Source organism: Dama dama, chromosome 20 (assembly GCF_033118175.1).
Source record: "Dama dama isolate Ldn47 chromosome 20, ASM3311817v1, whole genome shotgun sequence".
Lineage (NCBI taxonomy): Eukaryota > Metazoa > Chordata > Mammalia > Artiodactyla > Cervidae > Dama > Dama dama.
Window position 1 is genome coordinate 2,451,045 of NC_083700.1, and position 27,257 is coordinate 2,478,301.

At 44.3% G+C, this 27,257-nt stretch overlaps 1 protein-coding gene across 2 annotated transcripts in view; it reads right to left on the minus strand.

Moving 5' to 3' along the window:
- Positions 1 to 464: 464 nt before the first annotated feature.
- The window catches only part of GPA33 (glycoprotein A33), a 50,886-nt gene continuing 24,093 nt past the window's right edge, over positions 465 to 27,257 (minus strand). For both annotated transcript variants that reach the window (XM_061120173.1, XM_061120174.1), the window contains 4 exons: positions 19,713 to 19,865; positions 2,250 to 2,369; positions 1,434 to 1,566; positions 465 to 1,045 (listed from right to left, as the gene is read on the minus strand). In XM_061120173.1, the coding sequence (XP_060976156.1) occupies positions 907 to 1,045; positions 1,434 to 1,566; positions 2,250 to 2,369; positions 19,713 to 19,865 (545 nt within the window). In that variant the 3' untranslated portion in view covers positions 465 to 906. The remainder of the gene's footprint in view (positions 1,046 to 1,433; positions 1,567 to 2,249; positions 2,370 to 19,712; positions 19,866 to 27,257) is intronic.

Sequence of the window (27,257 nt, forward strand, 5' to 3'; positions counted from 1 at the left end):
CTAAATTTAGCTGGACTGAGCCTGCTAGAATGGCTGTAGACTGTGAGGGCTCCAGGAAAAGCAGGGGGTTGAGGCCCAGGCCCCGCTCCAGGAGGCAGGACTATACACAGAGGGAGACACTCAGACAACTGCGCCATGTGGCCTGTGATGGGTGTGGGACAAAGTAACAAGATTGTCCCCATCTGTGTGTGAGATTAGGATGGGGTTATAGAGTTCACTTGGATTTGAGATGGGCCTGGAGGGACAGGTAGGATTTGACAGGCAGAGATGGGAGTTTCATGGGCATTCCCAGTCAAATGGAGAAAGCAAAGCCTCATGAGGGAGTGCGCAGTGGGAGTTGAGGTGGCCCTTGCAGGGAGCATCTGGAATGTTCAGAAAAGTTGTGGGAGATGCAGCTGGAGAGGGAGCTTGAGGTCAGGCCAACATGGGTCCAAAGCAAGGAGTTCACACCAAAGTTGGATAAATAAAGTCTTTGTGTACTCATTTATTCTTTCATTCATTCAACAAAAATGTATTGCATGCAAAACCTCTGCCAGGTGCTGTTCCCCGGGATGCTGGGCACACAGTGGGGAGGGCAACTTCTGCCCTCCTGAGGCTAGTATCACCTCTGGGGAGCAGGAATGCCATGGGGAAGTGGAGGCTGCTGCCTAGTCCAGGGTGAAGGGCCCTGAGCTGTAATAGGAGGGTCACTTCAAAGGGGAGGGCACTTGGCAGGTCAGTCAGAAGTGACGTCCCCTTGGCTAGGCCAAGACAAGTCCTCCAGCAGCCAACATGGGGAATGAAGCATCCCTCAATAACTGGGGCAAAGGGTCAGAAAAGTCAGGTTTGGAAAGGAGAGGAGAGGCCTTGAGGCAGGGGGATGACCCCTTAATCCTCCCACTGACCCCAGCCTGCAGCAGGCCTGGATCATCGGCCAGCCTGGTCAGGGGTCTCTCGGCCGGAGTCCCTCTGGTCTTCATGCCTGTAGTCATCCTCTCCCTCCTCTTCCTGTCTTCTGGAAATCTCTGTCAGCTGCTCTGGTGGCTCCCGGTAGGCCGCCCGGTTCCTGCAGGCATTGAGGACAGAGGGGAAGGGTTCACACTCACCCACTCAGGACTGAGGGAGCCGGGTCTAGTGCTTGCTATGAGGAGAGAGCGGCCTGTGACAGAGGCTTGCCCCCACACCTGGCCCTGGACACCCACAGGAAACTCTACCCTGGGATTAGAGACTGGAGAACCATGGGCCCTGGAGTCATGTCCCAGATAGCAATGCCACTTTATGATTTGGGTGAATCATTTACTCTTTTCTCAACTATAAAATGGGATGGATAAAAGTTGTTTTTATTGTTAACAGCTGCCCCTTGAGGTGCTATGAGAGGAAGAGGCTGTGAGGAGCTGGGGCACATCTTCCTAACGTGCTTAGACCCTTGCCAACAGGCTGCCCCCGACACTCACGGCCGTGCGACGTCGGTGTCCTCAGCCTTGCCGGTGTCCCGGCAGCAGCAGCAGTAGAGGATGATGCCAATGATGACGAGAGCCGCAGCCACGCCCCCAGCGATGCCCGCATACAGAGCCACGTTCATGGAGGCTGGGAGAGACAGAGCCGCAAGTCCTGTGAGCCCTAACCGCAGTTCCCAACTCGAGCCCATAACACAAGATGCAGGGTGCGCATGCCAGGGATGCGGAACCACAGTAGCCAGTGTCCCCGATGTGAGAGGTGGTCCTTCCCAGGCTCTGAGTGGCGCCTGCCTTCCCAGCCCAAGGGGCAGTGCCGCCAGCAGCACGGCCTCCTGGGCATGACCAGACAAGGCTGGAGGATGCTTTTCAGGATGCAAGTGTAGAAAAGGCCAGATGACCAACAGATCCTAGCTACTCAGGCTCCAAAAGAACCTTCAGGTGTCGTGCCAGTTCCTACTCTAGCTCATTTCCAAGCAGGTCAGGGTGTCCCTCCCCGAATGATGGGGAATGACTCTGTGGAAGCCAGGTCTGGGCATTTGCCCCATGCCCATACAGCAACCCTAAGGGTAGGACTAAGGTCTCCAGAAGCCAATCTTAGGTGCTATTTCCAAACAACAAAGGGAACTGGGCTAGCCTCCAGATGAGGGGAATCTGGGACAGGAGCATCTGGTCGTCACCTCAGCCACCCTGCCGATGGGAGACCCCAAAGAGGCTGCCCGGCTCACCTCCCAGTCAGCTGACTCTTTGGATCCCCAGCCAGTCACCTTCTGGCCTTCACCCTCCCTCTCTCCCTCCATCCCAAACTGCTCTTACGAGGTCTGACAGCCACAGTGATGTTGCAGGACTCGGTCCCCACCTCATTGCTGGAGATGCAGATGTAGTAACCCGACATTTCTGTGGAGATGTTCTTCAGAGAGAAGGTCTGTCCTGTGACTGGGAAGCAAGAAGAGTCAGGCTGAGGAGACAGTCCATCATAGTAGAATAGAAACAGCTAGGAAGGAGTGTGGGCTCCTGAACTCTTATGTAGATAAAACCATTGCCACTGAACATGTTTGAGTCTCATCTGTAATGTGGACAAAATATCCTCCTCTAGGGCTGCAGGACGATTAAACCAGGTGGACTGCACCATTCTGAAGTGTTTAGAATTCAGGCAGGAACCGTGAGTTTGAAGCCACATTAATTTTGTGACTTTGGGCAAGGAACTTAGCTTCATTAAATCTGTTTATTTATAAATAAAATAATAATAGTGCCTTCACAATAGGGTAATTGTGAACATGAAATAAACTACTAATGAATATAAGCCCACAACCAGATGCCTGATGTAAATGCTTAGGAAAATAGGAAAAGGAGTACATCAAGGCTGTATATTGTCACCCTGCTTATTTAACTTATATGCAGAGTACATCATGAGAAACACTGGGCTAGAGGAAGCACAGCTGGAATCAAGATTGTTGGGAGAAATATCAATAACTTCAGATATGCATATGACACCACACTTTATGGCAGAAAGTGAAGAAGAACTAAAGAGCCTCTTGATGAAAGTGAAAGAGGAGAGTGAAAAAGATGGCTTAAAACTCAAGATTCAGAAAACTAAGATCATGGCATCCGGTCCCATCACTTCATGGCAGATAGATGGGGAAACAGTGGAAACAGTGGCTGACTTTATTTTTCTGGGCTCCAAAATCACTGCAGATGGTGACTGCAGCCATGAAATTAAAAGACGCTTACTCCTTGGAAGTAAAGTTATGACCAACCTAGGCAGCATATTAAAAATTCCAGACATTACTTTGCCAGCAAAGGTCCACCTAATCAAGGCTATGGTTTTTCCAGTGGTCATGTATGGATGTGACAGTTGGACTATAAAGAAAGCTGAGTGCTGAAGAATTGATGCTTTTGAACTGTGGTGTTGGAGAAGACTCTTGTGAGTCCCTTGGACTGCAAGCAGATCCAACCAGTCCATCCTAAAGGAAATCAGTCCTGGGTGTTCATTGGAAGGTCTGATGTTGAAACTGAAACTCCAATACTTTGGCTACCTGGTGCAAAGAGCTGACTCACTGGAAAAGACCCTGATGCTGGGAAAGATTGGGGGCAGGAGGAGAAGGGGATGATGGAGGATGAGATGGCTGGATGTCCATCAACTTGATGGACATGGGTTTGGGTAAACTCCAGGAGTTGGTGATGGACAGGGAGGCCTGGTGTGTTGTGGTTCATGGGGTCACAAAGAGTGGGACACGACTGAGCAATTGAACTGAAAATGCTTAGGAAACATAATATGCATTATATATTACATAGAAATGTTTTATAATTAGATTATATGATTATAACAACTTTTATGATCTTCAGAAACAGAATTCCTCAGCTTAGACTCATGTGAAAGCAGGCTTTAGAACCTCAAGGACTCTGGCTTCTATATTTCTCTACCATGAGTGGTATGTGTGTGAGTGTATATGGTATTTGTATGTTGTGTATGTATGTATATGTGTGGTGGGATAGGGAGGAGGCAGGCACTCAGTCTAGACTCTTCCTCTTTCTTTTCCACCACTTAAGTAAGCCATTTAACTTCTGTGAGCTGTAGTTACTTCATCTGGAATTGGGAGGGAAAGTATCTGATCCTCCCAAATTCAGGGCGATGGCCTAGATGTCCTCATGAGAAGACGTTCTACTAAATCTATGATCCTACAAATGTCTTCACCTTGAAAGGGAAAGCTAAAGCATAAAACATAAATGTTTGGACAAATTTATATATCCCATCCTCAATGATGGGCTTTCCTGGTGGTGCTAGTGGTGAAGAAACCCCCTGCCACTGTAGCAGACATAAGAGATGCAGATTCAATCCCTGGGTCAGGAAGATCCCCTGGAGGAGAGCAACCCACTCTGGCAACCCACTCCAGTATTCTTGCCTGGAGAATTCCATGGACAGAGAAGCCTGGCAGGCTACAGTCCATGAGGTCTCCAACAGTGGGACACAACTGAAGCAATTCAGCACACACACACACACACATCCTCACTGATGCTCTGTCATAACCACAATCATGAGAGAAGAGTTAGTGACCTTTGTCCTCTAATTTGCTGCTGAGCCAGCCTCCCCTGCTGTCACTCCCTCCGAAGGAGATATTCTAAATTGCAAATAGGATCTGAGTGACATTTCAGAGACAGTCCCTCATCTTCAATAATAAGTCCAAGTTTCTTAATATGGATGTGTTGTTACAGATCTGGCCTTGACAATACAGCTTTCAGTTCCATTCAGTTCAGTCGCTCAGTCGTGTCCAACTTTTTGTGACCCCATGGACTGTAGCACACCAGGCCTCCCTGTCCATCACCAACTCCTGGAGTTTACTCATATTCATGTCCATTGAGTTGGTGATTCCATCCAACCATCTCATCCTCTGTCATCCCCTCCTCCTCCTGCCTTCAACCTTTCTGAACATCAGGGTCTTTCCAAATGAGTCAACTCTTCACATCAGGTGGTCAAAGTATTGGAGTTTCAGCTTCAACATCAGACCTTCCAATGAACACCCAGGACTGATTTCCTTTAGGATGGACTGGTTGGATCTGCTTGCAGTCCAAGGGACTCACAAGAGTCTTCTCCAACACCACAGTTCAAAAGCATCAATTCTTCAGCACTCAGCTTTCTTTATAGTCCAACTCTCACATCCATACATAACTACTGGAAAAACCAAACCCTTGGCTAGATGGACCTTTGTTGGCAAAGTAATGTCTGGGCTATTTAATATGACATCTAGGTTGGTCATAACTTTACTTCCAAGGAGTAAGCGTCTTTTAATTTCATGGCTGCAGTCACCATCTGCAGTGATTTTGGAGCCCAAAAATAGAAAGTCTGCCACTGTTTCCACATCTATCTGTCATGAAGTGATGAGACCGGATGCCATGATCTTAGTTTTCTGAATGTTGAGCTTTAAGTCATCTTTTTCACTCTCCTCTTTCACTTTCATCAAGAGGCTCTTTAGTTCATCTTCACTTTCTGCCATAAAGGGTGGTGTCATCTGCATATCTGAGGTTATTGATATTTCTCCTGGCAATCTTGATTCCAGCTTGTGCTTCCTCTAGCCCAGTGTTTCTCATGATGTACTCTGCATATAAGTTAAATAAGCAAGGTGACAATATACAGCCTTGACAGTATAGAACTGTCTGTTAGACAGTTAGAACCAGTCTGTTATTCCATACCCAGTTCTAACTGTTGCTTCCTGACCTGCATACAGATTTCTCAAGAGGCAGGTCAGGTGGTCTGGTATTCCCATCTCTTTCAGAATTTTCCACAGTTTATTGTGATCCACACAGTCAAAGGCTTTGGCATAATCAATAAAGCAGATATTTTTCTGGAACTCTCTTGCTTTTTCGATGATCCAGCGCATGTTGGCAATTTGATCTCTGGTTCCTCTGCCTTTTCTAAAAGGCAGTTTGAACATCTGGAAGTTCACGGTTCATCTACTGTTGAAGCCTGGCTTGGAGAATTTTGAACATTACTTTACTAGCGTATGGGATGAATGCAGTTGTGTGGTAGTTTGTGCATTCTTTGGCAGTGCCTTTCTTTTGGGATTGGAATGAAAACTGATCTTTTCCAGTCCTGTGGCCACTGCTGAGTTTTCCAAATTTTCTGACATATTGAGTGTAGTACTTTCAGAGCATCATCTTTTAGGATTTGAAATAGCTCAATTGGAATTCCATCACCTCCACTAACTTTGTTCGTAGTGATGCTTCCTAAGGCCCACTTGACTTTACATTCCAGGATGTCTGGCTCTAGGTGAGTGATCACACCATCATGATTATCTGGGTTGTGAAGATCTTTTCTGCACGGTTCTTCTGTGTATTCTTGCCACCTCTTCTTAATATCTTCTGCTTCTGTTAGGTCCATGCCATTTCTGTCCTTTATTGTGCCCATCTTTTGCATGAATTGTTCCCTTGGTATCTCTAATTTTCTTGAGGAGATTGCTAGTCTTTCCCATTCTATTGATTTCCCCTATTTCTTTGCACTGATCACTGAGGAAGGCTTTCTTATCTCTCCTTGCTATTCTTTGGAACTCTGCATTCCAATGGGTATATCTTTCCTTTTCTTCTTTGCTTTTGGCTTCTCTTCTTTTCACAGCTATTTGTAAGACCTCTTCAGTCAGCCATTTTGCTTTTTTGCATTTCTTTTTCTTGAGGATGGTCTTGATCTCTGTCTCCTGTACAGTGTCACAAACCTCCATTCACTGTAATCCAGCTTTACCTCTTACTAGTTCCCCTGGTGGCCAGTTCTTTCCCTGCCCACCTCTACTCTGTTGCAAGATTGTGTCTCAGTGTGAATTATTCTTGCCTGAATGTGCTACTCACTATACTTCCTCAAATATGATTTTTCCAACAATCTTGTATTGTGGATGGAACAATTATTTCAATCTCCAGTGCCCTAGAGGTAACTGGAGGCTTGGAGAAATTAAGTGATTTCCCCAAGGTCACAAAAAAAAGAAATGACAAAACAGTAACAAAAATTCATTTTTAGGTCTAGAATTCCCAAGAACAGTTGACAACTTTCTTTAAAAAAAAAAAAAAAAATACAGAAACGAGAACAGAGAGGGTGATAAGTAGAAAGACCATGCCAGGACCTCCCATATCATAGATGAAGAAGAAGCACAGTTTATGAGTAATTGCCCCATTGTGGTCTCAGAAAACACCCCATGGAAGAGAACATGAATCTTGGTGTTCTGGACACTGCCACTTGCAGGAATGGCTGCAGGAACAGGCTGTGGTTTTAAAGGCTAGCATCATATAGAAACACATCATTTATTTTCAAAATGAGGCCTCTCTGACCAAGAAACTTTGTGAACAAGATTCCATATTTGATGGGGTGACCAACAAACCAATCTTAGGCTGCTGTGCCTGTGGAAATACCAAGTACAGACATATATTTTATGTGAATTTGTCTGAGAAGACACACCCAAAGGATTACCCACATGTCCACATCTATGGTTATTAAAGAACTTTGGCTTCTGGTTGGAGACAGGATGGCAGAGTAGAAGGACTTGAGCTCAACTCCTCCCACAAAAATACCAAAATCATATCTAACTGGTGAAACAACCACTGACAAAAAAGACTAGAACCCACCAAGAAAGATACTCTACATCCAAAGACAAAGAGGAAGCCACAATAAGACGGTAGGAAGGGCACATTCACAATATGCCCAATCAAATCCTATACCCACCAGATGGGAAACCCACAAGCTGGTAAATAATTATATCACAGAGGTTCTCTCACAGAAGTGAGAATTCTGAGCCTCACATCAGGCTGCCCAGCCTGGGGGTCTGGCACTGAGTGAGGGACTCCTCAGAGCACTTGGTTTTGAAGGCCGGTAGGGCTTGATCACAGAAACGCCACAGAACTGTGCAAAACAGAAACTCAGCTCTGTTGAGTTGGAGGGTGCACACAAGGTTTTATGTGCACTGGGACCCAGGGAAAAAGCAGTGACTTCATAGGAGCCTGAGACAGAAGTATTTGCTGGTTTTATAGCGTCTCCAGGGAAGGCAGGGGGTGGCTGTGGCCACCGTGGAGACAAAAACACTGGAGGCAGAGGTATGGGGGTGTACTCTATGGTGTGAGCTCTCCTGGAGGCTGCCATTTTGACCTGGCCCCACCCAACAGCTCCAGTGCTGGGATGCCTCAGGCCAAACAGCAGACAAGGCAGGAACACAGCCCCACCCATCAGCAGAGAGGCTGCCTAAGGTCTTCCTGACCCCACAACCAACTCTAAACACAGCCCTTGACTTGGTTCTGCCCACCAGAGGGGTAAGACCCAGCTCCACCCACCAATGGGCAGGCACCAGTCCCTCCCACCTGGAAGCTTGCATAAGCCTCTAGGAGAACCTCACAAACAAGGGAGCAGACACCAGAAGCAAGAGAAACTACAGACCTGCAGCTTGTGAAATGGAGATCAGAAAGTTAGACAAAATGTGATGGCCAGAAGCATGTGTTCCAGATGAAGAAACAAGATAAAACCCCTTAAGAAGATTAAGCGCAGTGGAGATAGGAAATCTACCCAAAAAAGAATCCAGAATAATAATAGTAAAGATGACCCAAGGCCTCAGAAAAAGAATGAAAGCACAGATGGGGAAGATACAAAAATGGTAAAACAAAGAGCTAAAAGATATAAAGAACAAACAGCTGAACAATATAGTAACTGAAATGAAAAGTAAACTGGAAGGAATTAATAGTGTGAATGAGGTAGAACAACAGGTGAGGGAGCTTGAAGGCAGAGTGCTGAAAGTCACTGTGGCACACCACAATAAAGAAAAAGAGCGAGAAGAAACGAGCACTTATGGGGCAATGTTAAACACACCAGTGTTCACATTGTGGGGGTTCCAGGAGGAAAAGAGAGAGGGAAGGGCCCTGAGAAAATACTGGAAGAGACAAAAGCTGAAAACTCCCTAACATGGGAAAGGAAACCTGACCCAAGTCCAGGAAGTACAGAGAGTCCTATGTATGATAAACTCAATGAAGAACATGTCAAGAACACATATTCACCAAATTGACAAAAATTAAAGATCAAGAAAAAGTGTTAAAAGCAACAGGGAAAAGCAAAAAATAACACACAAGGAAATTCCCATAAAGTTATCAGCTTATTTTTCAAGAGAAACTCAGCATGCCAGAAGAGAGTGGCACAATATAAAGTGATAAAAGGGAAAAATCAGGACTTGCTTTGTAGTCCAGTATTTAAGACTCCATGCTCCAAATACAGGAGCCTGGGCTTGATCCCTGGTCAGGGAACTAAGATCCTGCATGTTGCATGTTGTGGCTAAAAGACAAAAAGGGGAGGGAAAGCAAACTTACAACCAAGAATACTCTACCCAATAAAGCTCTTGTTCAGAATCAATGGAGAAATCAAAAGTTTTACAGACCAGCAAAAGCTAAGACAATTCAGTACAACCAAACCAGCTTTACAACAAATCCTAAAGGAATTTCTCTAGGTGGAAAAGAAAAAGGTACAAGAAAATTACAAATGGGAAAGCTTATCAGTAAAGGCAAATAAACAGTAAAGGTAAGAAATTATCCACACACAAATATGATATAGTAACCAGCAATCATGAGAAGAGGAGAGAACAAATGCAGCATTTGGAATATACATTTGAAATCAAAAGACCAGAACTCAAAACAATCTTGCATATATATAGACTGTTATTTCAAAACCTCATGCTAACTGCAAACCAAAAATAAACAATAGATACACATACAAAAAAGAAAAGGGAATCTAAACATAACACTAAAGTTTGTCATCAAATTGCAAGAAAACAGAAGAGAAAGGAAGAAAAAAAACCCTACAAAAACAAACCCAGAACAATGAACAAAATGGGAATAAGAAAATACATATCAATAATTACCTTAAATATAAATAGATTAAATGTTCCAACCAAGGGATATAGACTGACTGAATGGATACAAAAACAAGACTCAGTATATACACTGTCTAGAAGAAACCCACTTCAGATCCAGGGACTCACACAAATTGAAAGTGAGGGTATGAAAAAGGGTATTCTATGAAAATGGAAATCAAAATCTGAAGTAGCAGGACTCATATCAGACAAAATAGACTTTAAAATAAAGGCTGTTATAAGAGACAAAGAAGGACATTATGCAATGATCAAAGGATTGATCCAAGAAGAAGATATAACAATTATAACTATATACGCACCCAACATAGGAACACCTCAATATATAAAACAAATGATAACTGACATAAAAGGAGAAATAGTAACACAATAATAGTGGGAACTTTAACAACCCCACTTACATCATTGGACAGATCATACAGACAGGAAATCAATAAGGACAGACTTCCTTGGTGGTCCAGTGGTTAAGACTCCACACTTCCAATGCAGGGGGCACAGATTTGGTCCCTGGTCAGGAAACTAAGATCCCACATGCTGTGTGATGTGGCCAAAAGGATTTTTAAAAAAAAGAAAATTAATAAAGAAACACAGACATTAAATGAAACATTAAACCAGATAGACTTAATTGATATTTATAGAGTATTCCATCCAAAAGCAGCAGAATATACATTCTTCTCAAGTACACATTCTTCAGGATACATCACATGCTAGGCCACAAAGCAAGTCTTGGTAAATTTAAGAAAATTGAAAATATATCAAGCATCTTTTCTGACCACAATGCTATAATATTAGAAATCAACTACAAGAAAAAAAAACTGAAAAACAAACACGTGGAGGCTAAATAATATGCTACTAAACAACAAATAAATCACTGAAGAAATCAAATAAAAAATTTTTAAATACCTAGAGGAAAATGAAAATATAAAAGTAATGATTCAAAACCTATGGGATGCAACAAAAGTAGCTCTAAGAGGGAAGTTTATAGCAATACAATCTTACCTCAGAAAACAAGAAAAATCTCCAATAAACAATCTAACCTTACACCTAAAACAACTAGAGAAAGAAGAACGGACAAAACCCAAAGTTATCAGAAGGAAAGAAATCATAAAAATCAGAGCAGAAAGAAATGAAATAGAGACAAAGAAAACAATAGAAAATATCAATGAAACTGAAAGCTGGTTCTTCGAGAAGATAAAAAAATTGATAAATGTTTAGCCAGATTCATCAAGAAAAAAAGGGAGAGGACTCAAATCAATAAACTTGGAAATGAAAAAGAAAAAGTTACGATGGACACCACAGAAATAGAAAGGATCATAAGGGACTAGTACAAGCAACCATACACCAATAAAATGGACAATCTGGAAGAAATGGCCAACTTTTAGAAACGTATAATCTCCCAAGACTGAACTGAGAAGAATACAAAATATGAACTAATCACAAGTACTGAAATTGAAACTGCAATTTAAAACCTCCCAACTAATAAAAATCCAGAACCAGATGGCTTCATAGGCTAATCTACCTAACATTTAGAGAGCAGTTAACCAGAGTTCCAGTTATGCAATCCATTAGTACTTGGTACTTATATATAGAAAAGACTTAACACCTATCCTTCTGAAACTCTTGCAAAAATTACAGAGGAAGGAACACTCTCAAACTCCTTCTTTGAGGCCATCACCACCTTGATATCAAAACAAGACAAGGATACTACAAAAAAGAAAATTACAGGCCAATACCACTGATGAATATAGATGCAAAAATCCTCAACAAAATACTACTCAAACAAATACAACAATACATTAAAAGGATCATATACCATGATCCAGTGGGGTTTATCCCATGGATGCAGGGCTTTTTCAATACCTGCAAATTAACCAAGTTAGTGTGATATAGTGTGCTAGCAATTTGAAGAATAAAAAACATATGATCATCTCAATAGATGCAGAAAAGAAAAAATAGAAAGCTTTTGACAAAATTCAACACCTATTTATGATTAAAATGAACTCCAGAAAGTAGGATAGATGGAAACTACCTCAACATGATAAAGGCCATGTGTGACAAACCCACAGCTAACATTATACTCAGTGATCAAAAAGCTGAAAGCATTTCCCCTAAGATCGGAAATAGGACAAGGATGTCCTTTGTTCAACATAGTTTTGGAAGTCCTAGTCATAGCAATCAGAGAAGAAAAAAAAAAAAGGAATCCAAATTAGAAAAGAAGTGAGACCAGAAAATGACTAGATAGCATCAAAGAATTTGGTAAAGTTGCCAGATGCAAAATACACAGAAATACACTTCTATGCACTAACAATGAAAGATCAGAAGGAGAAATTAAGGAAACAATTCCATTTACCATCACATCAAAAAGTATAAAATACTTAGGAAAAACCTACCTAAGGAGACAAAAAACCTGTACTCTGAAAACTATGAGACACTGATGAAAGATATGAAAGATGACACAGATGGAAAGATACACCCTGGTCCTGGATTGGAGAAATCAATACTATCAAAATGACTACACTATCCAAGCCAATGGCATTTTTTTGCTGAATTAAAACAAAAAGTTTTTAAATTTGTATGTAAACAAAAGACTTATAATAGCAAAAGAAATCTTGAGGGGAAAAAAAATGCAGAGCTGGAGGAGTCAGGCTCCCTGACTTCAGAAGTTTTTAAATTTGTATGAAAACAAAAGACTTATAATAGCAAAAGAAATCTTGAGGGGAAAAAATATGCAGAGCTGGAGGAGTCAGGCTCCCTGACTTCAGAAGTTTTTAAATTTGTATGGAAACAAAAGACTTATAATAGCAAAAGAAATCTTGAGGGGAAAAAAAATGCAGAGCTGGAGGAGTCAGGCTCCCTGACTTCAGACTATACAACAAATTACAATAATCAAATCAGTGTGGTTCTGGCACAAAAACAGAAATATAAGTCAATGGAACAGGAGAGAAAGCCCAGAAATAAACCTACACATGTTTGGCCAATTCATCTACAACAAAGGAGGCAAGAATAATATCAATACAATGGATAAAAGATGATTTCTTCAATCAGCAGTGCTGGGGTACCTGGACAGTTGCATGTGAAGAGCGAAATTAGAACATTCTCAACACCACACACCTGGCTTCCCTGGTGGCTCAGTGGTAAAGAACCTGCCTGCAATGTAGGAGCCGCAGGAGATGCAGGTTCGATCCCTGGGTCAGGAAGATCCCCTGGAGGTGGGCATGGCAACCCACTCTAGTATTCTTGCCTGGAGAATCCCACGGACAGAAGAGCCTGGTGGGCTACAGTCCACAGGGTTGCAAAGAGTTGGACATGACTGAAGTGACTTAGCACTCACGCACTACCACCACACACAAAAACAAACTTAAAGTGGATGAAAGATCTCAATGTAAGACCAGGCAGTATACAACTTTTAGAGAAAAACATAGGCAGAACGCTCGATGACATACATCGTAACAATTTTTGGAGCCACCTCATAGAGTAATAAAAATTAAAATATTAAAAAAAATGGGACCTAATTAAACTTAAAAACCTTTGCACAGCAAAGGAGACCATAAACAAAATGAAAAAACAACACACAGGACGGGAGAAAATATTTGCAGACAACATGACCAACAAGGGATTAATCGCCAAAATATATAAACAGCTCATGTAGCTCAATATCAAAATAACAAAAAATGCAATCAAAAAATGTGCAGAAAATCTAAATAAACAGTTCTCTAAAGAAGACGTACAGATGGCCAAAAAGCACATCATTAACTCAAAGATGCTCAACATCAGTAACTATTAGAGGAAGGCAAATTAAAACTACAAAGAGGTATCACCTCACCGGGCCAGAATGGTCATCATCAATAATCCTACAAACAATAAATGCTTGAGAGGATGTGGAAAAAAGGGAACCCTCCTACAGTATTGGTGGAAATGTAAATTGGTACAACCATGATGGAGAACAGTACAGAATACTGTTCAAGAACAGAGCTACAATATGATCCAGCAATGCCACTCCTGGGCATACATCTAGAGAACACCATACTTCAAAGAAATACATGCACCCCAGTGTTTATGCGCACTATGTGCAATAGCCGAGACATGAAAACAGCCTAAATGTCCATCAACAGACGAATGGATGAAGAAGAAGTGGTACCTGTATACAATCAGTTCAGTCGCTCAGTCGTGTCCGACTCTTGGCGACCCCATGAATCGCAGCACTCCAGGCCTCCCTGTCCATCACCAACTCCCAGAGTTTACTCAAACTCATGTCCATCGAGTCGGTGATGCCATCCAGCCATCTCATCCTCTGTCATCCCCTTCTCCTCCTGCCCCCAGTCCCTCCCAGCATCAGGGTCTTTTCCAACGAGTCAACTCTTCGCATCAGGTGGCCAAAGTATTGGAGTTTCAGCTTCAGCATCAGTCCTTCCAATGAACACCCAGGACTGATCTCCTTCAGGATGGACTGGTTGGATCTCCTTGCAGTCCAAGGGACTCTCAAGAGTCTTCTTCAACACCACAGTTCAGAAGCATCAATTCTTCGGCGCTCAGCTTTCTTCACAGTCCAACTCTCACATCCATACATGACCTCTGGAAAAACCACAGCCTTGACTAGACAGACCTTTGTTGGCAAAGTAATGTCTCTGCTTTTTAATATGCTGTCTAGGTCAGTCATAGCTTTCCTTCCAAGGAGTAAGCGTCTTTTAATTTCATGGCTGCAGTCACCATCTGCAGTGATTTTGGAGCCCTAAAAACTAAAGTCTAACACTGTTTCCACTGTTTCCCCATCTATTTCCCATGAGGTGATGGGACCAGATGCCATATATACAATTACTCAGCCATAAAACAGAATGAAATAATGCCATTTGTGGCCACACAGATGGATTTAGAGATTATCTTACTAAGTGAAACAAATCAGAGAAAGACAGATATCATGCGATATCACTTATATGTGAAAGAAAGTGAAAGTGAAGTCTGACTCTTTGCGACCCGATGGACTGTAGCCTACCATGCTCCTCCGTCCATGGCATTTCCCAGACAAGAGTACTGGAGTGGGTTGCCACTTCCTTCTCCAGGGGATCTTCCCGACCCAGGGATTGAAATCGGGTCTCCCACATTTTAGGCAGACGCTTTACTGTCTGAGCCACAAGGGAAGCCCACTTATGTGTGGAATCTAATAAAATGATATGAGGGGAGCTTATTTACAAAACAAAACAGACTCACAGATTTAGAAAACAAACATGGTTGCCAAAGGGGAAATGCAGGAAGGGATAAATTAGGAGGCTGAGATTAGCATATACACACTACTATATATAAGATAGTCAACAAAAACCTACAGTATAGCACAGTAACTTAAATGGGAAAAGAACCTGAAAAAGAATAGATATATGTATATGTATAACTGAATCATTCTGAAACTAACACATTTTAAATCAACTATACTCCAATATAAAATAAAAATTTTTTTAAAAGAAAGAAAAAGATATATTATACAAGCAATGGAAGCTCATTATAAAAACTTATACATATATTACATTATGCTCATTACAATAATATGTACATAACATACAATAATGTATGACATAAAATTATTACTTCCATTTAGTCTAATCTAGAAAATCTTGCTATGCTCATCACATCAGTTCAAAGCAGGATGAAGAGGGTCCCTATCCTTTGGTGTATATAAGGGAGAACAGACATAAAGCAATGGTGATTACATAGTGATTAGAGTTCATAATGGGAGCCCTATCAGATCTTAATCTCATCTGAAGGGTCAGAGGAGGCCTCTATGAAGAGCAGAGAACAAAATAAAAATCATTCATAATCTCACCAGCTGGAAATAATAGCACTTTGATTTGAGATTATTTTCTTCCAATCCTTTCATATATACTTTCTCCAGCTTCATCCCCTGAAACTCAGCATGATAGTCTCTGGTTACTCATTCTCTATAACATGCTATTCCTTCTATCCTAGAATTTCATACCTTGGCAATTTTTCTGGAACACTGTTTACATGTGATAGTAACATATGATACTAAGAAAGGGTTTATGACCAAAGCAAGTTCAGCATGAGTTAGAGTTTCTGACGTGCTAACAGCACCGGACACCTCTAACACGGGGTTATGGTATTAATGGCCCCATTTTCTAAGCCAATTGGGTTTTTATATTTTTAAGAGGCATCTTGAAGGAACGCAAAGCTATTCTGAGAAATACTCTATGAACCTGGACATGTTTCAGGGGTGTATGTCTCTTAACAGAGTCCCACTATTTTAGAACATGAAACTCAATCTGTGTGTTGAATGTACCCAGCACATTTCAGACAGATCAAGGTGGAAAGCTCCAGGCTCTTGCCAGGCTCTTCCCACTTCTCAGAGCCCAGCTTGGAGCTCCTGGCCTTGTTTAGGGTAGGGAACATGTGGCAGCCTAGGCCAGAGTCAGCACTTTCCTTCCTGTTTCTCAAAACAAACAATGGACATTAGAAGCTACTCTTGGATTAACCAGTGCACACACATTGCCACAAGACCTGTTTGGATTCTGGTTTGGAGCTCTCGAGTCCCTTTTCCTCTGGAAAAGACCCAATAGTTCTTGAAGTCTGACCAAAATGAATGTTTCTTCTGCAATGACACCTCGTGGTCAAGAAGGGGAACACATTGGACAGTAGGGTTTCCACATTGCCTCTGCTGCAGCTAGGGAGCAGTTTCCCTCCAGAGCCCAGGTCAGTAAGAGACACTGATGTCAAATTGGAAGGTTTGACTTTTCTGCCCCCTACCCCACCATCTCCCTGATCCCAAGGTTTGTCAACAAGCTCAAGCTGCCTTCAACAAGCCCAGCTGCTGGGAGCTACGTCCACGCCCACCCTTCAGAAAGCATGTGGGAGTGCGTGTGCGCAGTGTGCCAGCCGTGTCCGACTCTGTGTGACCCCATGAGCTGCAACCCACCTGCCTCCTCTGTCCGTGGGATTCTCCAGGCAAGAATGCTGGAGTGGGCTGCCATTTCCTCCTCCAGGGGATCTTCCTGACCCAGGGGTCAAACCTGGGTCTCCTGTGTCTCTTGCATCGGCAGGTGGGTTCTTTTATCACTGAACCACCTGGGAAGCCCACCCTTCAGAACATCCTCCCCTAAAGTGCTCCCGCCCCTAGAATCACTTCTCCCGCCTTCCTTACTATGCAGACTCCTACTCCTTCAGTGCATGAAACTCAGCTGACTGACAGGGTTTACAAGGATGTTCAGAGGTATCACATACGTGATCGCCTCTTACCCTCTCCACAGTCTTTGGGGAAGGCTGTATAATGATCATCCCAATCTTGCAAATGAAGATACTAACAGTCTGAGAGGCCACGAGTGACAGAAGAAGCCAGAACTCAAACCCTCATTTGTTGATTCCAGATTCCATGTCTTTTTACTGCTGGTTTACTCCCGCTGATCTAAATTAAAGGAAACAATCTCTAATGCTGAGAATTCTCTCTTTAGATAAAGAAGGTTGAGGAACTCTGCTCCCCAGATTGCCCACTGTGGATTGTTTCAAAATATTTTAAAAGTCAGAAACAGGTTTCAACTGACCGACAGAAGATGACATGATAGACTCTCTGGGGCTCCATGAGGCAAGACAGAGCCGAAGTCTTTAAGAACAATGCCCAACCCACACCACCATCCAGAGGCTTTTTTCGGTCACTGTCAAATCCCAATTCTGACTCCGAGTAATTCTTAATTAGAGCCAGAATAAATCTTTTCCAAGGTAACTAAGCAATCTCCATTTAACCTCTTTTAGTGCCCTCATGTTTTTGGATCATTGAAAAACTGAGTTCTGGCTTCTAACAAGCAGAGGAATCTTTCACAGGAGAGCTGTGAGTCCCCACATCCTACAGGGCAGAGGCCAGCCTCCCTAGTCTGATATGCAGGCCCTACATCATCTCTCATCTCAGCTTCTCTTCAGTGGTATCTCCCATCCTTCCTGCAGGCACAGTTCCTAGGCTTTCTCCACGCTTAGCCAACTCATTCTTAAGGAACCAGCTCAGACAACAGCTAATCATTCTACCAGGCACTTGGTCTCAGTATTTTATATGTACTTTTATTTAAACTTCACAATAGGACTTCCCTAACCACACTCCCAATGCAAGGGGCATGGGTTTGATCCCTGGTTGAGGAACTAAGATCTCACAGGCTGCAAAGAGAAGCCAAAAAAAAAAAAATCTTCACAATATCCCTATGAAATAAACACTATTTTATGCCCATTTTACAGATGTACAAACGAAGGCAAAGAGAGACTAACTTGCCAAGGTCACACAGCTGACAAGCCAGGATTCAAGCCCATGCATGCTCCTAACCACCATGCTCTCCTGCCTGTTCAAGTGCCCCCTCCTTGAAGAAACCTTCTTTGACCCCTCTGGATTCTAGCACCACTAGATACAAACTATGGCAGCATTTCCCATCTTGTTACCCTCTGCTAGCTTCACTGACAGGTGGGTCAGTGGTAAAGAATCTGCCTGCCAATGCAGGAGAGGTAAGAGACAGAGGTTCGGTCCCTGGATCAGGAAGATCCCCTGGAGAAGGAAATGGCAACCCACTCCGGTATTCTTGCCTGGACAATTGCATGGACAGAGGACTCTGGTGGGCTATAGTCCATGGGGTCACAAAAAGTTAATTGAGTGACTGAGCATGCACTCACGCAACCCTCTGTTCTACACACTCTGCTGGAAGGTCAGGTCAACCGGTGTCTGTGGCTGGCCCCTGACCATCTATGGAGTCCCTGGGCTGTTCACAGCCCGGAGGCAGGAGGTCATACAGCCAGAGGAGAGCTGCCAACCAGTTTGGACACACTCAAGAAAAACTTGCCAGCCAGAAATAAGTAAACAAATCCAGAAGCTTGTTGAAATCCATAATACATCTTCTATTTTATGTTCAATAGATTGGGTTCTACTAATTTTTTTTTTTTTTAACTTTCCAGAAGTTCTTGTTTTACCCCCAAACTAATGGTAGAGTGCTCAAGTTCCCCTCATTTGGCAGGAGCCCCTATCTGTGCCCTCACTTGGAGGGACTTGCTCTCCCATCTCATCTCCTCAGACCTGTTGTCTGTACCCACTGCTCCACCACCCACTTCCTTTCTGCCCACACTGGACAGAAAGTCTTCCCAGAAGTTAATCCAATGGGACTTCCCAGACCTTGTCTTTCTTGATCTTCAGGAGTGGTGGGTGCAGCTGGCTAAGCAGCTGGTGGAAACAGGGCCCAGGGATTCCACTGGGGTTTTCCCACATTAGTCGACTCCAAGGTAATGGCAGCGGGATGTTTATACAACTCCTTTTTTCTTTCCAGTTTGTTTCCTGATCGAAAGGTCAAATACTAAACTGCCTGGTACAAAACCAGTCTCCTGGCAACGACAGCAGAATCTACCATTTCCTTCCCTGAGAATGTGGGAACCTCATAGCAGACCCAGTTGTGTAGTGCGGACCATACAATGGGGTTGAGTTTGGGGTTGGGAACCAGGGCAGTCCGAGATGTATCTGCCTAGATAAGGGATGGAAATAGAAACTTCTCCGCCCTTAAGTGGAGCCACAGAGTTAGACCAGAGGACTTAAATGTATACTTTAGGACATAATCATAATCAAAACTAAAATCCCACCAGTGCCTGTGCAGCGACTGGTTACTGATACATGCTTGCTTGAGAGAATTCAGTTATGGGGAATAAAGAAAACAAGTTAACATGCACGATGTAATTATCTGTCACAATAACCTATGAGGTAGGCACTACCATGAGAAAAATGCTGCTTAGAGAGATGGTCCGAGATAATCCAGTGCAAAATGCAGGGGGGAAGGGCAACCTTCAGGGGCATCTGACTGGTCAGCCCAGGGTCTCCTCTGGCAATGCTAACCACACCAGCGGCACCTCGATGTGGGGGGCTGGCCTTCCTTGCAGACCTTTTTACCTGGTGTGACTTGACGCTCTTGGTGCAGGACATTGTAGCTCTTCCAGCTGTACTGAGGGGCTGGGGAGCCCTCCTTTGACCAGCAGGTCAGCTGGATGTCGTTCCCAATGACGGTCTCTCCCTGGATGCTGCAGTCTGGCTTGGAGGGCGGCACTGTGTGGGGAGAGCCGAAGGGAAGCCGTGAATGGGTTGGGGCTTGGTGACAGCTCCTCCCTCGCCCCAGACACACATGCACTGCCTTGTTTGCTCACAGGCAGAGAAATGTAAAAACCTTGCTTAGCTCACTCGCCTGAGAAAACAGTCTGCAGGCTGGATTTGGCTGTAGTTTGCCTACCCTTGGTTTCAGTGAAAACCTCTCTCTCTGAAACCCTTCAATGCTAACTTCTTAGGAATGTTCCCTTCAGTTAAGCAGTACCCTCTTCCTGTGCTTTGCTGATGAAATGGAATGACCACAAGTGACTGGGTGATGGAAGAGACCCCTGGCGGCAGTGGGATTATGTGCAGGGCAGAGAAAGAGGGCTGTGGAGATGGAGGGGACAGAAAGGAACAGACACACACAAAAAAGAAGCCCGCAGAAAGAAGGTGGCGGAAACCAACAGGCCACCCTCAACGCACAAGCCTAACCTGACCTCTTAGAACTCCTGAAGCCCTCAAGCCGTTCACTCAACACTGTAAATTACCATACCACTGTGTACAGTGGTTTGTTCTACAAAAATACTGTATTCCTGACTCTGCTGGGCATGGAGATGAGTGTGTGAGTTTTTGTGTTTAAGGAATCCAGTGGGGGCAAAAAAAAAAAAGCATGGAGACATGCATGGAGACATAGTGTGTGAGTTTTTGTGTTTAAGGAATCCAGTGGGGGGGGGGGGGGGGGGGAAGCAATGACCAGGCAGGACGCAACAATGCTGGGACAGGAAAGGCATGACAAAGGCATGACCCAATCATGAAGCCGGCAGTGGAGGTGGTGGGAGGGGCTGGAGAAAGACAGGGAGTGGCGCTCCAGCGGGGAGGGAGCAGCCTGTGCAAAGGCCCTGAGGCAAGACTTCAGGTAGTGCCCTTCTTTGGGGGAAGAAGAGGACACCCAGCGGAAAGTACTACTGCTGACTTCCCCAGGGGCACGCCTGTCCATTCTGCTTGCTGCTTTCTATGCCCCCTTGGACAGTTTGCTCGCCCCAGTAAAGAATCCTGCCCTTTCCACAATTCAGACTGCACAGGTGCATAGTCACAGGGCGTGGAGGGTGAATTCCCGTCTCTGCTTGGCCCAGAGCTGCTGCGAGAAGCTATCCAGGATGCGCCTCTCCCCTCTGGCCTCACATTTGCTCTGGTATTTGCTCTCCGACAAAGGCAGGTGGTTGCTGGGTGTGCCCCCTCATTTCCTGTTGTCTTGGTGAGGGGCAGTCAGGCGTGGAGCAGCGAGGGGCAAATCAAAGGCATTTCCCATTGCCACCCTAAACCTAAAAGGCCCTAGGTTCAAGAACAGGACTCAGGTATCCATGCCCAGACCCCAGAGACTGAAGCAGCCTGGGGAAGAAAAGGCTGCTACCCACTGCTGCTCTCACAAACAGCCCTCCGCCCTCCCTGCTGGCCCAGCCTGCAGGTATCTGCAGGACAGAGAGAGTGAGCATCACTTCTGAGGAGACTGGCTCTGGTCAGAGCTGTTCCTGAGCCAAGCTTTATCTCTTGAGCTCTCTAGAGGTCCAGGAACATCCCTCCCTACCAGTAAAAACTCTCACCCTTGCTTAACAGGATCCTAACCTTTTATTCCACAAAAGAGACTGGCCACAAACACAATACCATCTTCGAAGTCTCTCATTGACTCGGAGCCATGCTAAGGGGGCATGACTAGCAGCCAGCATATGCTGAACATATCCAGTGACTAGCTTTCTTATGCCACGGTTTGCTGAGGGAAAATTATTAAAAACAAATCCCTAATCCACTCTAGAGGCAGCAGTAGAAAGAACGGCAAACAAGGGACTAACCACTTCCTAGGAGACCCACGTTATGAAGGAATGTGTTAGGGTCCTTTCCCCAGGCCCTAAACCGCAGCCCTCAAACTGCTTTCCCACCTCGGCTCATCCTACGCACCCCCAGCCCTCACTCCGTCCAGCCCCTCCCCAAAACCGCCCTCCGCAGCCCTCCCCATCAAGAACAACTAGGACCTAGAATCATACAGATCTAGTTCAAACAGCCCTTCCACCCGCTGAAGGGGGATGTAGGACTCTCGTAGATCTTGGTTTCTCAGAAGGCGCGTCCCAGCTCCTAAACAGATTGTAGATTATACCTGAATATTTATAGAGGGCGGAGTGATGGGAGGGAGCGGGTCCAGGCCTCTCCAAGGCCTGCGACTCCCGCTGCAGACGTCAGGGGGCGCCAGAGGCCGGGAAGACGGCCGGTCCAGCCCGGCGGCGCCAGGCCCCGGCTCCCCGGGCCAGGTGACTGCCCCTTGGTGACCAAGACGGTTCCCCTCCTTCCGGAAGCTCCGTGCTCGCCTCAGCTTACTGTGAGGTCACGCAGCCTGAACGGACAACCCCATATAATTCAAAAGCTTTTCTGCCTAAAATCAGCCCAGCAGCAAGCCGTTTGGAAATAAAACTTGTAAAAATCTTTTTTCCTGGGTTTACTTAACATATAGCACCAATTATCTTTCTTTTTAAAGCATAACAGTCTTTTCACCGAGTGTCATAATCTCAGATTAAATTTGTAGTCTTTGCCCTTGGAGTTTAACTAATTCGTCTCTTAAAGTGCAGCTGGTGCCTAAGAGAGGAGGCAGCTTGCTGCCAGAAGAAAACCAAAGCCGGTAAATACGGGAGCCAGAGGAGCCAGAATCAGCCAGAGAAGAACCGGGTGGGGGGAGCAGAGTGAGGGGCTCAGCTGGGGGTGAACCAGGCTAAGGGGCGGCGGGGAGGGAGGGCAGACAGTGCAGAAGAGGAACTGGAGGAAAATGCTCGTTTCCCTGGCTGGGTAATATCTCTCTCGGGAGCTAATGCAGATAAAATTAAGCGCCGTGAACACACAACGGTTTAATGCAGCATTAATTATAATAGCTTAAATTGGAAACAGTGTCCAGTTCTAGGACAGAGGACTCAGCATTCCCTTGCTGAAGTGGCATGAAGCTTAAAGAACAGCAAGTGCCAAGACAGCAGGTAATGAAATGAAAAGAGAGAAGTTCCTGTGGTTAGGTTACAAATTCAGTTATGTACGGAAATAAGTATGTGGATAGGAGCTGGAAGAAAACATGGAGAAATAAAACCCAATGACGTAGGTGAATGTTTGTCTTTTTTTGTTCCACCTTTCTTTAAATTAGTATTTTTTTAAGAGGCAAGGGGTCACCAAACACAGCTATTTGTTTATTTGTGTTAGGACTAAGGTCCTTGTGGCGGGAGAACAAGAACAGGACAGCAGAGCAGAAGCAGGCTTCTTTCTAACAGTCTGGTGCATTAGAGAGTTTGACATGAGGAGCCTTTCACAAATGGGCAGACTCTTGATTCCACAGAGCCAGTAGAAAGACACATCAAGGCACTCCACCTGGTCTGGGTCAACTGAAACACCGCTGTAAAAATGCCGTAAGATAACAAAATGTGAGGTGTCGCCCTGTCCAGGAGATGAGGGGAGGTGTTCCTACAGCTCTAAGACCATCAAAGCTCCCCATGAAAGCTCCCCATGAAGTAAATATCCATGTACTCAGAGGGCTGTGGGGCTTCAGTGTCCCAGACCTAGGTTAAGACCTTCGATGTGGAAGAGCAGTTACAGAACCTCAGTTTTCAGTGAGTGATGCTTCCAAGGTGGGCATGTCCTGTGGACAGTGGGCACATCCATGGCTCGCACTGCTCTGCCTCTCCAACCTTCTTTCCTTGGCATGGGTGCAGGAAGGGCAAGACACAAGTTAATGCAATGACACCATAAAACATAACTGGCAAGCTTACATCTGCCATGGAGAGAAAGAGAGGGTATGCTGAAAAGTTGTCAGCGATGAAGAGTTTGGGAATCACCCGGAATTGGAAGGCTTGATGGTTGGGAACAGTGAAGGGATTGAGCAGCCCTGTTTCCATCAAAGCTTGGACACTTTCTAGTGGTCATTTAACCGCTTGGGTCTCAGTGTTCCCTTCTATCAAATATGAATGTTAATACCCACTTTCACAGATGTATTGCAAAGAGGAAATGAGATCATATCCATAGAGGACTTACTGTGATGCCTGGTACATAGCCAACAGATGCCCAAAAAAGGATAGTTGTTATGACTGTGAACTTGGTGTTATCTATTTAAAAAATTCTTACTCTTTGGAAGGAAAGCTATGACCAACCTAGACAGCATATTAAAAAGCAGAGACATTACTTTGCCAACAAAGGTCCATCTAGTCAAGTCTATGGTTTTTCCAGTGGTCATGTATGGATGTGAGAGTTGGACTGTGAAGAAAGCTAAGTGCTGAAGAACTGATGCTTTTGAACTGTGGTGCTGGAGAAGACTCTTGAGAGTCCCTTGGACTGCAAGGAGATCCAACCAGTCCATCCTAAAGGAGATCAGTCCTGGGTGTTCATTGCAAGGACTGATGCTGAAGCTGAAACTCCAGTACTTTGGTCATCTGATGCGAAGAACTGATTCATCTCAAAAGACCCTGGTGCTAGGAAAGATTGAAGGCAGGAGAAGAAGGGGATGACAGAGGGTGAGATGGTTGGATGGCATCACTGAGTTGATGGACATGAGTTTGAGTAAGCTCTGGGAGTTGGTGACGGACAGGGAAGCCTGGTGTGCTGCAGTCCATGGGGTCGCAAAGAGTTGGACATGACTGAGCGACTGAACTGACTGATACAGGCAAAGATCATTGCAATTTGATGGTAGTTTTCCCTCCATTTAAGAGGATCCCCTTGGTTTGCAGAGCAGGAGGACACAGAGATTGGGTATTTGGTTACATGGAATGGGTTCGGTTTCTTGCCCTCCTCTTACACAACTAAGTAAACACATTAGTCTTTATTTGGCCACAGAAAGCCTGGAATCCAGTCATTATAGATTTGCCAATATAGGTCAGAAAATCTGATATATCATCTTCCTGATATCATTAAAATGTCATTCCATTGCAAATTAATATGTAAATTGAATATAATTCCAACCAACTTTTTTTAAACATAGCAATGTGATTTTAATATTAACATGAAAGAATAAATGTGTAAAACTGATTTGGAAAAGTTTAATAAGAGAAGATATTACACAGTGCCAGATTTTAAAAGCCATGCACACAAATACTGATAACTAAATATGTATGCGTGCATGTGTGTTTGTATCTCCACACGGACTACAGACATACTATGATCACAACAATGTGATATTGGCATAGGAATAATCAAAAGGAAAATAAATGAAATAAGGAGTAAAAAAACAGCTGTGTATATGTAACAATTTAACTTGTGACAAACCTGGCATTCCAGTGGGAAAATAATTGTTTCTTTGGTGTAATAAATGATGTTGATGTAATTGGCTATCCATTTGGAAGAAAACAAAGACCCTTAGTATCCTATGTTCAAAAATAAATTCCTGATGAAACAAAGATCTAAGGGTAAAAAAACAAGACTTACAGACATAAGAAAAGAACATTAAGTTCATTTTTATAACCCCAAAGGTGGCGTGGGAGATCTTGCACAAGACAAGAGTCCCCAAATCCAGAGCAAAAGACATCAATAGGATATGGAGGGGGGCGGGGTACTTCTCCTGTGTCTCAGAATGTCCACTAAAATCTTCGGGTTGAGGCTCTGAATGGTTAGTATCCTCAGTGCTAAGGAGAGGAGTGACCTTCCCAGTAGTGAATTTTCCCATTATCAGTTACCCTCCTGCTTCCCATTTAAGAGAAGACTAGAGATTCATCAGAGAGATTTCTTTAAAGAAGATTGTCAGAAATAGGGACCACGAGCATCTCTCCTCCTTCTCTTGGTGGAAGGTAAGGAGGCATTTCCCCGCATTTCGTTCCCAGCCAGGGAGGAACCACGAGAATACCATGTGGAGATAGCGGTTTTCTACTGTTGGGAACTGGCACTTCTCACTTGTCGCTGAGGCTTATAAAGAGTCAAAAAGTTTCTGCAGCCTACTCCTGGAACGTGATGATGGAAGGGCTGTATAGATGTCCTTGGGTATCTGAGAAACCATCTGGGGGCACATTCAGGTCCTAGCACTTGTTCGGAGAAGCTGGCTGGAGCAGACTGCAGTGGCAAGGCGAGGAGAGCATGCAGCAGTGAGAAGGAACTGCCTTTCCAGGTGCAGGCTTTAGCAGAATAAGGATGGAGGTGTGTTCTTGTCACACTGAAAGGATTTGGCCCCAGAGAGCTGTTGGCTGGGTGAGGGGAGCCCAGAGTGGACAGTGAAGAGTAAGAGCAAGTTACCATAATCAGGGGAAGGTGGGAAAGGGTGAAAGATGTGAAAATCTGGCCTGCAGGTGTGCAAAATACTTGTGTCAGGTGGGTCCCTTGGTGGGGCCAGTGCTGAGAACCCTGTCACGCACCCCACAGAAGAGGCAGCAGTGGGATGTCTGCTCTGATTGGGATCACGGGATGGCAAGAGAGGACGGTAAGGGGCCTGGCTAGGTGGTCACGGCTTTGCTTTCCCCTTTAACACTTGGCCATGACCTCAGAGTCACAGAGGTGAGAGTGGGAAGAAGGGAACAAGGAGAATAAGGAAACAGACCCAGCCTTTAATCCACCGCTGGTCTCCTCACCTTAGGGGGTCAGCGCCAAGTTAAGAAGAGATGTGAAGCTTATCCAGGCTTCCTAGGTGGTGCTAGTGGTAAAGAACCTGCCTGCCAAGGCAGAAGACATAACAGGTGAGCGTTGGGTCCCTGGGCTGGGAGGATCCCTGGAGCAGGGTGTGGCAACCCACTCCAGTATTCTTGCCTGGAGAGTCCCGTGAACAGAGGAGCCTGGTGGGCTATGGTCCACAGGGTCGCAGAGAGTCAGACACAACTGAAGTGACTTAACATGGATGTGAAACTTGAACTGAACAGATTTTTTTTTTTCACCTAGTCAATTAACAAAATTTGTAAAAAAAAATTAAGCTTCCCTTGTGGCTCAACTGGTAAAGAATCTGCCTGCAATGTGGGAGACCTGAGTTCAATCCCTGGGTTGGGAAGAACCCTGGAGAAGGGAAAGGCTACCCACTCCAGTATTCTGGCCTGGAGAATTCCATGGAATTCCATGGGGTCACAAAGAGTTGAACATGACTGAGCGACTTTCACAGAAAAATTAAGAAGATTGTTAACATTCAATTCTGGTAAGAATATAGGAAAATAAGCATGATCACATAATGTTCATGGCAATAGTAAGTTGCTTGGGAGAAAGCAACTTGCCAGTATGGAGTAACTTTTAATGAAGGCAAAGTCTTTGACCTAGAAATCCTTCTTTTTAAATTTTTTTTCCTTGATGCCTAATGATGTTGAGCAAATAGAAATCCTGCTTTTAAGAATCTATCCAACAGAAACAAAGATAACACAGTAAAAGAATATACATATATATGTATATATATACATACATATATATACACATATTATACATACATATATATTGTTT